The sequence below is a fragment of the Solenopsis invicta genome, chromosome 4 (genome assembly GCF_016802725.1).
Source record: "Solenopsis invicta isolate M01_SB chromosome 4, UNIL_Sinv_3.0, whole genome shotgun sequence".
Classification (NCBI taxonomy): domain Eukaryota; kingdom Metazoa; phylum Arthropoda; class Insecta; order Hymenoptera; family Formicidae; genus Solenopsis; species Solenopsis invicta.
Window position 1 is genome coordinate 4,765,470 of NC_052667.1, and position 12,747 is coordinate 4,778,216.

Genomic DNA, 12,747 nt, shown 5'->3' on the forward strand with positions numbered 1-12,747 from the left:
GTAACGCGATGCAATTCAACCCTGCTGTTCTGCTCGAATTTACCGTACGATCGTGTCCATTCAACGTGATCAAAAAAAGTTTTAAAAAATTGAGAAACGTATTATTTTGCGGGAAAAAAAAATTTTGCATCAACGAGCGAAGCCTCGTCAAATAAGGGAAAGAAAGAGCTTTTAAATGAAATTCTAGTAAGAAAGTAAAACACATTTTAGATCACAAATAGATCCGAACGCAACAGCAGGGTTAAAGTAACCGTACCGTCCATGCTTTCCGCCGCTCTTCCTTTTTTTTCCCTAACGTAACATTGATAAGATGTTCCATAAAGATGTAATAATATTCCGGAATAGTGGTACGGCAAAGATCTCCGGCGCTTTTATCTAATACATTTTATCCAATACCGGCTTTCATAAAAGAAATCTAATTAACTTGGAAGATAAAGTGCAAAAATATAGAGAATCCAGAGGAAAATATCTCTATCGAGATACGAGGAGCATCCCTATTCGCGACTGACAGTTTCCCCTCCGTCGGGAGAGCACGCACAGCGGTAACTTTGTTCGTGGGACCCCTTGAACAGGGCCCATTCATGACGCAGGTCACAGGAAGAGAGACTTGCCCCACAGAGAGAATATGCTAATCTACGCGAGAGAGAGAGAGAGAGAGAGAGAATACGGTGCTAACATCTCGGACGAGCGCGCGTATCACGGAACAGCTGCTGCCCTCGGATACGCGCGAGCGTATCGTAACATTGCGAGTATCGATCTCGCCGAGGCGAGGCAACAGTTTGCCTCGAAATAATGCCGATGCACGGACGCGAAAAGATTAATCTATTATTCGCACACGCGAGAGATGGACACGCGTTATTATCCGACGTTCTGCTTACTTTCGAGGCGCGACGACGATAATTCAGGAAATTACGCATCAGCGCAAAGTGCAGCAAGTAAAGAGGTCACCCGGTTGTAAACGCGACACGAGATTTACTTAATTAAAACGTTACATCCTTTTGATAATACTAATATAGGATATAATAGATGTAATCAACAAACGTGTCAAATCTGTACATGAAACATTTTTTCACGTAAATTTCTCTATCGGTAGTATCGACCAATACGTTTTCTTTTTATACAACAATAGTCAAAAGACTGTTACATATATACATATGTATACTATATATATTTTTTATAAAATTTTTATTGGATTAGAAAGATTTGGATTATGATCGCGATTTAACATAGTGGCGGAACTGCGAGTGAAAAATACCTTACAGTGAAACATCTCAAACAATTTAATTCCCGAGCAAATAGGCATGCATTATGATTTAAGTCATTTAACTTTTAGTAAGCAAACTGAAACGTACCTAATTAAAATTAGAGATCTGACTCATTTCCGGCCAACTATAAGTCATGTCATTGAAATTTTAGCAGCACCGTTTTTGGATGGAATAAATTTCGCCATAAAAAAAAATCAATTAAACGAGGATTCGATCGCTATTAACAATAAAATTGGCAAAGCTAAAGGGAACTAGGATTAAATTACCACTAACAATAATAAAGAGTAAGAAAGAAATAAAGATACATATTTTTATTATATACATATTTTTTATTATGTATCATATTTTTTTTTAAAAAAGGAAAACGTTTTTATGATACATTTTTTTCTTTTTTTTTTACATAAAGACATGCTGATTATATACAAAGAATATTACACTGAGACAAAAAATATCCTACAACAAAAAAGTTCTACTTAACACAAAAAAAAAATTATTTACTTGATGGTTTATTTACTTGCAAGTCAAGTTAAAAATTTCTTAATTGAAATATTTATATAAATAAAATAGTGAAATAATTTTTAATCGAATAATTTTTTTTGCAGTCCTAGAAAATATTTACTATTTTTGTATTCAAGATAATGAAATTTTTTAATTTAAGAAAACAATTTAATTAAACTTAATAATATTATTAGCTTATTTTGTAAAATTATTTAAATGTGAAAATGTTATACTTAAGGTAATATGTTTATTTAGTTAAAAGTAAATATTTTTACTAAAACAGAACAAACGGAAGCTTGCATTAAAATATGTGACTTTAAGAAAATGTATCTTTCTCATTAAAAAAAAATTTATCTCAGTGTATAAATTAAACAATGAAAACGTAGATTTATAGGATAGAATTCTCAAGAATGACAATCAAAGCTGAACTCCAAAATACAAAAATCTGATGGTCCATTCGAGGACTAGGAAAGGAGCGTGGGAAAGTATCTCTCGTGATCAGCCTGCAGCGACTGATGAGCGTCCACAAATTAGCATTTCCGTGACGTCGCGAACATCAAAGAATATAAGACTTGCAAACGCCGCATTGTACCATTGTACCTAAGACCTATTCTTGTCGCATTCTTCGTGCCGTCTCATTTTTCAGTGGAAGAGCCGTTAAACTCTCGTGTAACGAGTCGGTAACGCCTCGAAATTCGCCTAATTACGCACGTACACGCACGAGCCGGATGAATCATCCTCGTGACTGCGTGAACTATAATTCCAAGTTGATTTCCGTGCGATCAGTAAACGCAATACACTAGTTTTTTTTTTTTTTTTTTTGTAAACTCCAGGGACTTTGTTTCTCGCAGTCGCCAGAATGAGCTTATTCCCCAAATTCGAAACTAACAAATGTAAATTGGAAATTGTTGTATAATTAATTTGGATTTAATTTAACTGGTAATCGGGAATGGCCGATAAATGTTGAATAAACAACACATATGGATGTAATCTCGCTTCAATAATAGAATCCACTCCCACCCTTCTTCAAATGATAATTAGCTCATATAGCGCGAGGCGCTAAGCGATTATACTCACTTCATTTGTTTCACGATCGTACTCTTGCCGGACTCGCCCGCTCCTGAAAAACAGAAAAGAGAGGGCGTTAATAAAATGAGGGTAAATCGGTCTCTCACGATTGCATATCGCCGAATTACGTTGCAAAATGAACTTTGTGCGTTGGACAAAGGAAAGATGATAAGCCTCCTATTCCCGTTTGACTTAATTCAAGCGAAATTTACTTAGAGAGCTCGTGATTCCGAACCCATCTTCTACGTTTCGTATCAAAAATATTGAAAAGTTGTGGCAAATAATTCTCGCCCACTAATGTCCGTTTCTATCAATGTAGATTAACGGTCTTTGATCTTGGTTTGATTCACTCTTTATTTTTTTTTCTCATTCTTAGTACTAGAAAAAGATAAAAAATAAGTTAATCTACATTGGTGGGCATAAATTATCACGCAGAAAAGAATCAATTATATTCTCACGTAGCGAGAGCATAAAACCTTCTTGAAAGAATTTGATACTCTTAAACGGACACAATTTGCTTTCACGAAGACATTGATTTATTCATGTAAACAAGTTAGTTTAGCATGTCTAAGATTATCAAGTTCTCTCAAGAAGATTTTATATTTTTGCTTGAAAAAATATAGCACTGAAAAAAGTTTTTTTATGTTCAAATAACTATATTTATTTTAACATATTTTTCTTGATTTAAATAAATATTATCTAGTGCAAAATAATTTATTTTTAAACTTGGGAAATTTTTCTCTAATCAAGGAAATAATGTTAAAATATACATATTTGAACATAAAAAATTCTTTTTAATATGTATAAGAATATAATTGTTGATTTGATACTGATTTTTTTCTATGCATGAAAGAAAGCTCGAAGTTGAAAATTCGTCAAAGAACGTGTATTCGGTGCTGCAATGATAGATTATCTTGCACGTTTACTCGGTCACAGAGAAAAGAAAGCAACACATTTACGTGGACGTTAAACTATAATTTACCGTTAATAATTTCCTGGGAATAACGATGCTCGCGCGAGCATCACTAAAATCGGATCAACGAACGCATTAGGGCAGAGTCGCGAGAGCTATCGCGAAGTATGTCGCTCTATATAACCGGATACGTCGACGGAACTTGCTTTTCCTGCTTACCGCAAGCCTCCGCTCTCCCAGCTTTTAAAAGCACTCCCAGCGTAAGTAGCAGTCTATAATAGCTACTCAACGCGGCTAGAGCGCGTTTAGTATCAACTGAATGCGCCGTGAGATCTCGAGTGAGAGCGCCCCGTAAACGGCGACCGGGAAGAAGAATAGAGTTTAACTGGAGACGCCGACGATGATCCTTATCTCGCTTTCTTGCCGCGGTAGAACACCGAACGGAGCCAAAGCGAGTTGTAAATTTGTCTAGAACTCGAATCCGAAATCATCGTGCCCGCCGTATTCTGACTTCTAACCGGCGCTTCTGATTGCGAGTTCTATCTTACTCCAGCGGAGAGCGGTCGCTTTTTAGTAAACCGGCAAAGTAGGCGTTACGCTCTGATAAAATGGAGTAAAATAAACCCGGGGCCTCTCTATTTACTTTAGATAAACTGTATATCCCGGTATAACTCCTGTATCAGATTCCGAGCTAACTTTCGTAATTCCCAGTTAAATTCCATCACCTGCGCTACTGCGCTGCACCTGTACACTTCCGGGAGCGCTTATTATTCATACGGCGGTTTATTGTACCGTTTTAGTATGATTTAGAGCCAGCGTGCGTTTACTATAGCGCCGCGGTAAAATTTGGCACCTGTCAGCCGCCGTTTACTACGCGATGGAAACTCTCTGTGGCGCTGCAAATGATCGGTTTATCCTCGAATCCGGTCCAGAAATGCACGCCGATACTTCCTGGCAGCTGCGTTTTCATTCACCTTGCCCTAATCGCGGAAAACTCGCGCGTCGTGTGAGGATGACTTTATCCCACCATTAACGCGATAAATGTGGCACCGAGATAAATTCAGATAAATTTGAGTGCCCACAGAGTAGCGGGAGACAAGAAACTGTTTACACTTCATTGACGCTATATCAGAACGGAATTAACCATAGGAATATTCATGAAAAGTTAATACAAGAGAAAATTAATATCAGCTTTTTTTTTATATTAAACACAGGCAATCAAAAAATCAGAGAAATTTTAAAATTTACGTAAACATGTTAGTAATACAAAAGCCATCCATAATCATATTGTACTATTAAAAAAAAAAAACAAATATTTTATTCATATTTGAATATATGAAATATTACGATGGAAAGCTTCATTGAATTTTTATTTATCAATGGAATATTATTTTATTCATTAGCGGCTAATTATTAAAAAGCAATGATAATATTTTAATCATTCAAGTTGCAAATTTATATTTTTAAAAAAGTCCGATTCTTTAATAGGTTTAAAGCAAAGATTTTTTTTTATATGTATTTATACCCTTAATTTGGAGGAAAGAATTTTTTTTGCTTTTTTCGCTTATATCGTAAATTACAGCACACCCTTCTTTGTTTATATATAGTGACGTTATGTGTGCGAAAAATGGAAATATTAACCGTAACGTAATTAAATATTGAATGCAACGTTCAACGTACGGAAAATCACTTTACCGTTGTTATAATTTACAGGCTGCAATAAATTGTATTTTATTACACTGCCCTTCTAACATTTCGGCCGATTTCACGCGCAAATATACCGTGCCCTTTGCCATTTTACATCAGTACACGTATTTACAGTATGCAATCGATGCTGTTTTTAAAGTACGCTTAACATTGTTCGAAAAAATTTTCGGGATTTTCGGAACAGGTATCATCGATGTAAATTAATTCTTATAAATGTTCCCTCATAAGATTTCTCGATGTGCTTACATAAAACAATTGGAAAATGGAAGAACAAAATAAATCATATATTTTTTGTAATTTCTCTGTAAATATTCAAAATTGAGTTGCTTGGTTGAAATCTCAGAAAATCAATTTAATAGCAATATCGAAATGAGAAAATTCAGATAAAATCCCCTTTCTCTTGGCTAATTTAAAAACGGACAAATTGAGATGGAAAAAAAATAGTAACGAAATAAAAATATAATATTTGAAGAAGGGTTCTTTTTAAGCTTAAAAAGTAGAATAAAAAAAAAGGAGATCAACGTTGCCTCTTTTTTCACGCATTTTTAACCCTCCGTCTACATGACACGCTGCGCACCGCGACAAACACGCGTCTCAGTCGCTGACATTTAACGCCATAGAGTCGCCCTGCGCCGTCGCCTTGAAATACGCAACATGCGTTTGTATTTCGCAGCCGAGGCACCATTAATCGGATGAAAATACTCGCAGCCAATTTGCGCACGTACATACGCACGCACGTTCCGCCGGCGAATGACGTCACTGGTTACACCAATAAACAGGACCCATATTTCGCTAGAAAACGTATCTTCCACGTATGCTCGCCACGTCGCATTTCGGAGTTAACGCAGAATACGATTTTAAGGCGTCCCCCGGAAGAAGAACGTCATTAAAAAAAAAAATGAGCCTCTGACAAACGTAAGCTTATAATTACACGAGAAATAAATTTGTCATTTAAAATCAAAACTATTTTTTCACAGAATATTGACACAAATTCAAAGTACTAAAGTATTTAGTGTTAAATATTAAGAAGCCGCGAGGCCGATCCGGAAAAGGAGTAAAATTAAGATTTTACAATTATCTCGGACACCGCGTATATATCCCGTTGCGAAACGGAAAGCGAGAAAAGGCGAGAAAGTAAATTGAAAACGTACGAAGCAATTAGCACGCGGATAGATAAACGGAGACAATACGCCGGCACATTTTATACCACCCCCGCACTGATTTTGCCTCTAATTATAGCGCGAAGGCCAGCGAAGGATTTTTCATTAAGACTTCGAATCAGAGGCACAAGTAGCACGGTAATATGTGCATATTAAAACATAATTAAAATTTGATAGGGGGCAATTAAATGCTGCGTGACGTTCGCCTCATTAATATCGATACAATATATGAAATTTATCGACGCGTAATAATACATTCGTGAATAGACGGCAAATGAATCTCAGATTTTGTAATTATTATTCGTCTACGTGTATAATCATCGTTAATCATTCCTCGGTAGGCAACTCGCCGAACATGAGTCATAAGAATTCATCATTAATAATCGGGGGAGGATCCAATCTCAGTCTCTAATCCCATCTCAAACTGTCAACGGAACGAACAATTTGTTTCATTGACATTCTAATTTTGGTAACAACAGTATTGTAGCACCTGTAGTTATTGATACTCTTTCTTGGGATCACAAAAGTTTACGCGGGGAGAACAATTTTGAATACAGATCTGAAAATTATAATCAATTAAATTATTTAAACAATTGCACAGGATGTTTAACTTGGACTACAATGTAAAAACTATTTAGTATTATTAGTAACATTATTATTCTTAGGCGTCCTACGTAAATATTTTCGCGGCTCAACTGAATTATTTTCTGATCTGTATCTTGCTAAATTTTGAAATGCTGCGGTAAAACGATTTTTTCCGTGTATAAATATAATAATCTTGCAATCTGACAATGAGAGAAAAATTTTTTTAATGAAAAAAATACATTTTCTTAAAACCACACTTTTTTAAACAAACATTTGTTTGTTCTGTTTAAGTAAAAAATATTTATTTTTGAGTACATACGCATATTATCTTAAGTATGTAATTTTGTATTTTTATATTTTTTACATTTAAATAATAATTTTACAAGTAAACTAATAATATTATCAAACTTGATTAAATCGTTTTCTTAGATTTAAAAAATCTGATTATCTTGAATATAAAAATAGTCTAATAGTAAATATTTTCTTGCAATTATAATTGCAAGAAAAAATTATTTTAATAAAAATTATTTCTTTATTTTATTTACAGAAATATTTCAATTAAGAAACTTTTCACTTGACTGCAAGTAAATAAGCCCTCGAATAAATAATTTTTTATGTGTTAAGTAAAATTTTTTTTGTAAGATATTGTTTCTCTCACAATCAGTGTAAGTTAATGAAACAGTAATAGCGTACATCTTCTCTCGAATTATGTCCGAAACGTTTCTTCGTCTAAAAAAAATTCATTAAGTTCCGCGTCTGGTATACGATATACCAAAATAAATGTTTCTCTGATGTGTGTGAGCGAGATCTGGCTTGAAACGAGCATAAAATGGCACGTTTGAGAACCACGTTCCCAAATTATCCAGCGTGTCATCTGTGTGCCTCTAGCTTGGAAAAAAAAATTGTGACGATAGACTTTCTCTGTCGACTGAAAATTTCATAGCTTTGGCGTCCCGCAGCCCGAGGGACGCTGACACGTGGCAACAGTATGTGTCCTGGCAAATATCAGATCTCTCTCCCGACATCCTCCGTCAGACGTCCTGACAGCTATCCCGGACGCGGAGATCGGACAGAAGGCGAGAAAGAGAAACCCCCTAGCTGATTCATTTTTCCAGCTCAGTCTCCGTCTATTTCCGTGGAAATACTTTTGGCGCTCTAGATTCAGCCATCGCATATCATTTGCATGTTTTCTGTCATTACGGTTTTTAAATCGGGGAAAGGTCTTTCCCGAGCCGGCGCGACGGCAAGCGAATGAGATGCGCTATCGCGCGTCATCTCGGTCGCGTCCCAAAGCGTTGACGTCACCGATGAAACGCCGACGTCGTCGCACGGATGATATCTGATGTTGACGCCGGCAATTATGCGCCTCGAAGCGTTCCGGCGTGCACTGAAAGAACTGACGTCGGATGAACGATCGGGCATTACCCTTCCGCAATAAGGAGGAACACGCTTGTTGCGCCATTCTTCCGGTTTTACGTCGCGTTCAATTTCCTGCATGCCGGTCGATTTAAAAAGCCGGCGCGCTCTAACCGCGAGCGCGCACGAACGCTTGCGGGCGACGGGACGACGAATCGCTTTTAAAGCCGGGGATAAACTTAGAAAAGAGTTCCTCGAATTATTATCTCGCGAATCCGAGCAGTTAGGAGGGCGCCTTCTCCGATTTAACTGCGCGGAAAATGTTACTCCTTTCGGCCACGTGAACTGAGAAAAAGAAAATATTAACTAAATTTTTTCAGTTCAATATTTATGTGTTTAACTCAAATAGATGAAATGCTTGAACTGTAAGCATTTATATATTCGACTTAACCCTCACACTTTATGTTCATTTAAAGCAAAGAAAAACGAATTTTATACGTACGTATTTATAGCGAAGAAAATTTTTTTATTTTCGTGAAAATTACAGCAGATCATGAAAAAAAAAAGAGAAAACGCCGTAAAGATTTGTTGGCAACTGACATAAATTTCTTTGCTGAGCGCAGAGAGATTGTGTCAACAAAACTGTATCGTTAGAATCTCGACAATTTATTAAATAAAAATAATCTTGTGCCATTTAGATGTAGGGCAAATTCGACCCTCAGCATAAAATTAAATGGTACCAGACTAACAGAGTATGAGGATTAAATACTTGAATTGAAGAAATGTAATCGAGTTAATAATTTTTTTCCGCCAGCGTGTTTTTCCACGGAAACATCGCGAATCAATCTCCGATGGTTGCGTTAAAGGTAATCGTGAAATTGCGATCTCGATGATGGTTCTCGCACGCGACGGAGAACTTTGACATAATTGGCCTGCGATTTGGCACGCATTTAGAAAGTTAGATAGATCAATAAAGGAGAGAGACAGAGAGAAAGAGCGCAGCACAATGCGCAACTCCTCACCAATCATAGATCCATAGCTCATGAAATATCTAACGCGAGAGAGGAAAGCGGCGCGGTGTAGATACTTCGCGATGTCGTCGATATAATCGCGGTCAGTCGCCAAGTTGCGTTGCACTATTTCCGATGCATAATTTTCCCTGACAATATTTATACGGTTTGACGAAGTTTCTTTCCATGTTTCAGAACTTTTCGAGCTAAACCACTTGGCGCAATTCTTCGCAACTTAGTAGACTACATTAGTCACGTTCCATTATTTTTTCACGTTGCCAATTTCCTTGGAATGTAAAGTAACGGATATATCGGACTTTAAGCGTGACAATTAGATGGGTAACGCTTCAATAAATTTGCAATAGGCATGATTGATATTAAAGAAAAGAAGGTGGTTGTGGAATACCATTTTATTTAATAGCAATAATTTAATAAATATTAGCGCGACATGATTCTAACCAACGCCAGTTTATTAACCATAGAGTTCTACCAATCATCCTATAGGTAGAAGTTCATCGGAAAGTTCATATAGAACGAACGTAATTTACAATTTATTGAGGAGGGAAAAAAAGGATACGTTTGTAGAATAGCAGGGGGATCGTGGAATATAACCAATTAATATCACGAAAGGCACTTTTATTGATTAAAAAAAAAAAATTAATGATCTTACGTAGATTTTACACAAAACGAGATTTTGCAAACATTTTATAAAATATATTTTATTAAAAAAAATTTTTTTACTTAAACAATTTTTTTAATAAAATTTAAAACTTTAAAATAATTTCTTTGCTTTTAATAAATATTATACAACATCTACAATGAGATTGTAAGTCACAAAGGAAATGCACGTGGTGGATGACCATGTTCCACGATCACAGCCCACATATAATATGACTTTACAGAACTCATACACACATTACGACACATTGAATTCAATAATATTATTTGAAGCTCATATTCAAAACCTTCAAGTTAGACTAAAATTAAAAAAAAGTAATATGTAACATATTTCTCAAAATTAGTGAGTAGGCACCTCTAAAAATTTCTGCTATCTACAAAACTGGAATTCAATTTGCATAAAAACACAGCTAATATTAATGATCAGTAACCATCCTAAATAGACTGTAACGAAGTGATTTTAACGGTTGCTCTTGGGATGGAATGCGAATTACATCAGCTATCGTGATATTCCACTACCCCAGATATACTCCACGACCGCCGTCCTTCCTCTGTGACTGTTACATTATATTTCTTCCACTCATTATATCTTGTATCTCATCCATCGAAGAGCTTTACACCCCTTCTGCCTCTTTCATCCATTGTTCTGATACCGATATCTGCCACGCGACACTCAATGAATATGCAAGTCACCAGATCCAAATCAAACAGCTAACCTGCTTATCTCTTCTGCCTGACCTGTTTCCGTGTAACGTGCAATTATTTTTACAATAACTTTAAATGATAAAGCTCCGCGCAAAAAAAAACATTTGATAAAATATTGAAAAATGTATAATCATACAATTACCACGTGCTTCTTATTTAATCCTGAGAAACATAGACGAGAATCTGATGGATCACCAAAGAATTATATGGAAATTTGGACACGGATTAATAAAGTATTTAATTTTACATTGAATTATATGTTGAGCGGAACGGTGAGCAAGGATCTTGGATATTAATTGTATGTTTAAATTTTTATTTTAAGTAGCGCAAGTTTCAAAATAGCATAGTGATCTGCTGAATCCCGCCCACCTACGATTTCTCGGTGTAAAATTTTAACGAGCGTGCATAAAGCGCGTGTGACCGTTTCTCGTGCCCTTCATGTGTATTTCGGGGATCGAGACGACTAAAGAGTAAAGCGTAACGACGTACCAAGCAGCAGGAGCTTGATGTCCTTGGCCGCCTGGATACCGTCCTCCTTGAGATTCTTCTCAATCTGCTTGCTGCGAGCCAGAGCGGCCCGCTCTTCCGCGGACATGGCACAGCCCATCTTGCTACACGTTGCCTTTACAAATGCCACCCTCACGCACTTGTCTCACCAACGGCTGCTAAACAGCGCGGCCAGGTAGCGGCCCCGTCGCCACGAAGAGGGTGAAACGACCTCTCGGCGCAACTTCCTCTCCTCCACCACCACCACCTCTCCTCCGCCGCCTCCTCTTCCTTAATCCCGTCCTCCTCGTCGCACTTCGCACCCGCGGCCGCGGCCGTCGTCACCACAGCAGCCGATACCACCACCGCCACCACAACCACCGTAAACACTTTCGCCACCGATATCACTGACACCACTACCTCCTTCACCGGCACTACCTCCTTCACCGGCTTCACCGTCTCCTCCGCCGCCGCCTCCTCCTCCTCCTCCGCCACCACCACCGCCGTCCTCCTCCTCGTCCTCGTCTTCGTCGTTTTCGTCTTCGTAGTCACCGATAACAACCTTACTGGCGGCAACCGGCACCGAGTGGTCCCCTAACTACCTGGGCGACCGCAGCCACCCGTACGCGACCCTAACCACCGCCACACTTGCGCCGATTTAACCGCGCGATTCAGCTGCGCCTGCAAGCAGAAAGGAGTAATCAAATAAATAATCCCGCAATCCTGGGCGAGAAGCAGAACTTTATAAAATAGCAATCGAATGTAGCAATCTACCGAAACTTGTAGCAAAACGCGTCACGCTACAAATTGATAAGTGCAATGGATCATAAACGATTTACGCTTTGACGTTAACAAATTTGTTCTACGCTGAGAGAAAAAATTTTTGTAATGAAAAAATACATTTTCTTAAAACCATATATTTTAATCCAAACGTTTTGTTTGTTCTATTTAATGAAATATTTACTTTTAAGTAAATAGACGTATTATCTTAAGCATATAATTTTGTATTTTATTTAAATAATAATTTTATAAATAAACTAATAATATTATTAAATTTAATTCAATAGTTTTTTTAGATTAAAAAATTTAATTATCTTAAATATAAAAATAGTCTAAATATTTTCTAGAATTGCTAGGAAAAAATAATTGAATAAAAAGTATTTCTTCTATTTTATTTACATAAATATTTCAATTAAGAAATGTTTAACTTGACTGCAAATAAATAAGCTATTGGGTCTCGAGCAAACAATTTATTGTAAGATATTTTTTCTCTCAGTTTAAATTTCATACATATTTTCCAGTGCAGAGTCAAACCA

At 36.8% G+C, this 12,747-nt stretch overlaps 2 protein-coding genes across 2 annotated transcripts in view; one reads left to right on the forward strand and one right to left on the reverse strand.

Annotated features, from left to right (window-relative positions):
• LOC105195607 (retinol dehydrogenase 12) overlaps window positions 1–12,747 on the forward strand; it is a 117,635-nt gene that overhangs the window by 87,352 nt on the left and 17,536 nt on the right. The gene's annotated exons all lie outside the window — the stretch shown is intronic.
• LOC105195608 (guanine nucleotide-binding protein G(o) subunit alpha) overlaps window positions 1–12,747 on the reverse strand; it is a 32,766-nt gene that overhangs the window by 13,098 nt on the left and 6,921 nt on the right. The window contains exons 2-3 of the mRNA XM_011161103.3: window positions 11,435–12,112; window positions 2,841–2,883 (exon numbers count right to left, since the gene is read on the reverse strand). Coding sequence (XP_011159405.1) covers window positions 2,841–2,883; window positions 11,435–11,552 — 161 coding nt within the window. The 5' untranslated portion in view covers window positions 11,553–12,112. The remainder of the gene's footprint in view (window positions 1–2,840; window positions 2,884–11,434; window positions 12,113–12,747) is intronic.